Source organism: Perognathus longimembris, chromosome 13 (genome assembly GCF_023159225.1).
Source record: "Perognathus longimembris pacificus isolate PPM17 chromosome 13, ASM2315922v1, whole genome shotgun sequence".
NCBI classification, from domain to species: Eukaryota; Metazoa; Chordata; class Mammalia; order Rodentia; family Heteromyidae; genus Perognathus; species Perognathus longimembris.
In genome coordinates, this window is record NC_063173.1 from 36552039 (window position 1) to 36557413 (window position 5375).

At 39.6% G+C, this 5375-nt stretch overlaps 1 protein-coding gene and 1 pseudogene across 1 annotated transcript; both read left to right on the forward strand.

Moving 5' to 3' along the window:
* The first annotated feature begins 479 nt into the window (after nt 1-479).
* On the forward strand, nt 480-1853 carry LOC125362468 (annotated as a pseudogene).
* A 159-nt stretch (nt 1854-2012) lies between these two features.
* LOC125361682 (small nuclear ribonucleoprotein E-like) lies at nt 2013-2291 on the forward strand. The gene has a single exon (XM_048360263.1). It carries the CDS (start codon nt 2013-2015, stop codon nt 2289-2291), a length of 279 nt encoding a protein of 92 aa, XP_048216220.1.
* The last annotated feature ends 3084 nt before the right edge of the window (nt 2292-5375 follow it).

Below are 5375 nucleotides of genomic sequence, written 5' to 3' on the forward strand. Positions count from 1 at the left end.
TATTTATTGCTAGTCCTGGGCCTTAGACTCAGGGCCAGAGCACTGTCCCTGTCTGCTTTTTGCTCAAAAGCTTGAGCCACAGCGCCACTTCTGGCCGTTTTCTGTAAATGTGGTGCTGGGGAATCGAACCCAGGGCCACTAGGCCATATTCCCAGCCCCAAATTTTGCTCTTTAAAAAAAAAAAATACAAAATTAGGTTTTAGTCTTTTTATTTTATTTGCAATGCCTAAAGTAACTAGGACAGCTCTTGGCTCACAAAAGAGTCAGTAAATATTTGTTGACTTAAAAAAACAACAAACTCTGGGGAGCCCACTGTGGAGGAGGGGCAGCCGGCACAATCCACTCTGCCACCGGTGTGGGGGCCCGCGGGAATAGGACACCGCGACTTGCCGCTCCCACTTTGGGGAACCGTGAGGGAGATGTCTACTTAGAAGAGAGACCGGAGCTGTGCTATGTGTTTCAGTGCTGAACTAGTTTCTCAGGTATCCTGGCTCTGGAAATTGCTATAGGAGATTGGATGGCTGTTCCAGATCCAGGTCTGCCTGCAGAAAGCAAAAATAACTCTCAATATACCTCAGAAACAAAGATGTCTCCATCAAGTTTATACTCACAGCAAGTGCTCTGTTCTTCAATACCTTTATCAAAAAGTGTGCACAGTTTTTTCAGTGCCTTCTGCACAGAAGAAAATATTGAGCAAAGTATTTATCTTGATTAGTAATTGACTACTTTTGGTTTTCCTTCATTATATGAAGAACCCAAAAGTAAAGAGACAAAGAGAGAATTAAATATAGTTGCTGTTCTAAATTGTATGAATGAGCTACTTGTACTTCAGTGGAAGAATCTTTTAGCTCAGGAAAATGTGGAAACACAGAATCTGAAATTGGGAAGTGATATGGACCATCTGCAGAACTGTTACGCAAAACTTAAGGAACAACTGAAAACTTCCAGGAGGGAGATAATTGGCCTTCAGGAGAGAGACAGACAGTTACAGTGCAAAAACAAGAATTTTCATCAGCTACTGAAAAATGAGAAAGACGAAGTACAAAAATTACAAAATATCATTGCAAGTCAAGCTACTCAGTATCATGACATGAAGAGACAAGAACGTGAATATAATAAACTAAAGGAATGCCTGCATCAACTTGTTATGAACAAGAAAGATAAAAAAATAGGTTCCTCCCACCCCACTGCTGGGGATTGGACTGTCAGGGCCTGTGTTTACTTTAGTTGATCCATGCCATCTAGTCCTTTTGCTTTTCATTTGTTGTTTGGAAAGGGTCTTGTGCTTTGCAAGAGCTCACATCAGATCTACTACCTTCCACCTTTTGAGTAGCTGCAACCACAGCCATGGATGTTTTAAATTATATGGGGAGAGCTGATAGAAAAAGAGGCTCCTGGAGGACTGGTAAAACCGAAGCCAAGAATGAAGATGAAATGTATAAAATTCTCCTGAATGATGATGAGTATCGTCAGAAGCAAATCCTAATGGAAAGTGCTGATCTTAAAAAAAGGTTCTTCAGCAAATGAAAAAGGAAATGATCTCACTTCTTCCTCCCCAAAAGAAGAAACCTAGAGAAAGAGCAGAGGATAGCACAGGAACTGCTATCTCTGATATTGAAGAAGATGCTTGGGAACCCAGCCAAGAGAGTATATGGGATCTTTCCTGTGAAACTGTGAGAGAACAGCTTACCAACACCATCAGAAAACAGTGGAGAATTTTGAAAAGTCATGTAGAAAAACTTGATAACCAAGTTTCAAAGGTACACATGGAACGTATTAATGATGAAGATGTAATCTCACGACAAGACCATGAACAAGAAACTGAGAAACGAGTTAGAAATTCAGCAATGTAAACAGATGATTAACACATCAGCAACTTTTACAGCAGCTTGCTGCTGCGTGTGACAATGACACCACTTCTCTGCTGCAAGACTGTTAACAGCTGGAGATAAAAGCGCCTCAGGCTTTCTTGGGTGGCACTCTGGTCCGTGAGGCCTTTGTAAGATTCTGCCATGGTGTACCGTGGCCAGGGCCAAAAGGTGCAGAAGGTGATGGTGCAGCTCATCAAGCTCATCTTCAGATACCTACAAAATAGATCTTGGATTCAGGTGTGGCTCTATGAGCAAGTGAATATGCAGATAGAGGGCTGCATCATTGGTTTTGATGAATACATGAACCTTGTGTTAGATGATGCAGAAAAAATTCATTCTAAAACCAAGCAAAGAAGAAAACTGGGTTGGATCATGCCAAAAGGAGATAATATTACTCTACTACAAAGTGTCTCCAACTAGACCTGGATAAGGTGCAGACGCCATGTAGCTCCCTCTCCCGTGGGAACCATGGCACCACTAATAAACCTCCTTATGAACCTTCAAAAAAAAAGAACAACAACAACAACAAAAAAAACAGTGTCTCCAACTAGAAATCATCAGTGAAGTGAGAAGTTGTTAAGAATCTTATACAGTTTTTTTTGTTTGTTTGTTTGTTTTAGTGTTCTTTGCTGGGAATCTAAGAAAACATCCATTCATATTGTTTGATGAGCCCTTTTGTTAAGATGTGTGCCCAGTTCTGATGACCTTGTGTTATCATCAGGTGACAATAAATGCCTTGGGATATTTTTTTAAGAGCACCTCAAAGAAGAGTGGTCACTTTTTAAAGAGCAAAGAAAGAGCCACTTGGCTAAAGCAGCAGTTCTTAAATATGACTACTACCTTTGACCACCAGAACTCAGAAAGTGTGAAACTTTTCAGTGCCTTCTCAGAAAGTTCTGGTCCAGACAATCTTATTTGTTTGTTTGTTTTTGCCAGTCCTGGGCCTTGGACTCAGGGCCTGAGCACTGTCCCTGGCTTCTTTTTGCTCAAGGCTAGCACTCTGCCACTTGAGCCGCAGCGCCACTTCTGGCCATTTTCTGTATATGTGGTGCTGGGGAATAGAACCGAGGGCTTCATGTATACAAGGCAAATGCTCTTGCCACTAGGCCATATCCCCAGCCCCAGGTCCAGACAATCTTATAGTGCCCTCAAGGCCACGGCCAAAGAAGCCTCATGGTATATCTAATGGGTCTCTGGTTTGCATGTCTAAGCTGACTCGGTCTCTTCCTGCTTCACCTTGTACTTCAGACTTCTGTCAGACCACACATTCCTGTACACCTGAACATAGTTCAATCAATGTACTGAATATAACTTCTGAGGAAACGAAACCAAATCAGGTTGGGAAAGAATGTACCAACCAGAAATGGAGTGTGGCCTCAAGACCTGGATTTTGGGAAGGTTTGTTACAGTGGCCTATACAAGTTCTCATGTGAAAAAAGATGACCAACCTAGACGAGTGCGCTGGAATAGTTTCCACTAACATATGCATCCAATTTCACATCTAAGTTGAAACAGGGTGTGTCATCAAGCCAGTCATCTCTAATACTTTTAAGATGTCTGAGTTGTTTGTTTGGATTTCCCTGTCTTTCCCCAAAGAGCTGAGATTCAAAATCTATTGAAAAGGATATAAAAGCTTTGGCTATGTATTTTTTTCTTATTTATTGTCAAAGTGATGTACAGAGAGGTTACAGTTTCATATGTTAGGCCTCGGGTACATTTCTTATATGGCTATGTATTTTTAATAACAGAAGTGTCTGGTTTTGTAAATAAAGGAATGTATGGATGTTTGGATGGAGATAAAAGCAGTAGAATGAGATTTCTAGGGATTTCAAATAGCACTTTTAGGAAACTGGTTATTGTAAATGTTTAATTTCTGTCCCAAATACAGTTGGCACTGGAAATTTAGCCTTTATTTGAATGTATACTGTAGATTTTTAACAAAGCAAGTTCTATATTTATTATGTTTAGTGTGATTTTGGAATTACCTCTTTCATATGTTTTAAATAAAGTGAAATTTATGTATGTTTTGTACATAGCTAATCACAATTATGTTAAGAGGCTTTAAGATGTAAAAAATTCACACAACCAGAAGTATAGTACTTCATGCCAATAAAATTTTTAGTGGTATTCTGTTTACAAAATCATCAGGACTAATCCTACATTATGTTTAAGATTCTTTTAATTGTATGGGCAATCCATATTCAAAGCTATAAAAAAAAAAAAACAACTCTGATATGTGTCCTTAGAGACATATTTCCCGGTTCTGATTCCCTGTGGCATATGTAAAAATAGACCATGACCAAAATGTGTTGCAGAAAGAAACTTCTGGAAATACAAAATGCTGGGTCATGCCCTTTTACCTTTTCCACCAATAACCACAGAACTACTACATACATGGAATGGCAATTTCACCACCTTTAATGTTTCCTATCACTTTGATTAACAATGAATCAGTTTAAGGTACTTAATTCTATAGTGTATGAAAAGAGTTATTTCTTGAACCAGGAGTGTAGTGTACACTTGTAATTCCAGCATTTGGAAGGCTCAGGCAGGATCACAAAATCCAGGCTTGTCAGGACTTCACAGTGAGAACTCATTTTCAAAACAGGAATCTGGGCACCGGTGGCTCATGTCTATGATCATAGCTACTTAGGAGACTGAGATCTGAGGATGGCAGTTCAAAGCCAACCTGGACAGGAAAGCCCATGAGACTCCTATCTCTCAGTTAGGAAACTGGAAATGGCACTGTGGCTCAAGTGGTAGAGCACTAGCCTTGAGCTGAAGAGCTTAGGGACAGAGCCCAAGCCCAGAGTTCAAGCTCCATGATGGACCAAAAAAAAAAAAGGAAAAACAAAGGTTGTTTGTTTCTTGCTTATTGGTGTTTTCTTAAAAAGAAAGGACTGGAGAGAGAAAGGAAGAAAGAAAAAAAGAAAGAAAGAAAGAAATACCACAGAGTCCAGGATTTAATAAACAAAAGAAATATTTAGACAAAATTCTGATATAATTGTACACTGAGTGAGGCATTACTTATTTGCATTTGTATCTATTATTCAATGATGTGGTTCTTTAAAGCCTTCTACTTTGACTAAGCATAATTTTCACTCAGAATAGAGAAAAGCAGCATGTATTTGTTTTCTATCCAAACTTTCATTGTTTTTATTTCCATAGCATTGTAGCTAGGAGACTGGGCTCTGGCTTTGATTATCTTGTTTCAAGCTATGCTTTAGTTTCCTCTCTTCTATATAGGGATCATGATCAAGCTAAAGCATTACTCAGTAGTAGAGCCTAGATATTGGAGGACCTGGGTTCTAGCCCCAGTGTTTCAAACTAAATAAATATGAGCTGAGCACCAGTGATTCAGGCTTGTAATACTAGTTACTCAGGAAAACTGAGATCTGAGAATCAACACAGCCCCAGCAGAAAACCCTTGAGACTTTTATCTCCAATTAACCACCAAAGAGCCAGAGTGGAGATGAGGCTCAAGTGATAGAGTACCAGCCTTGA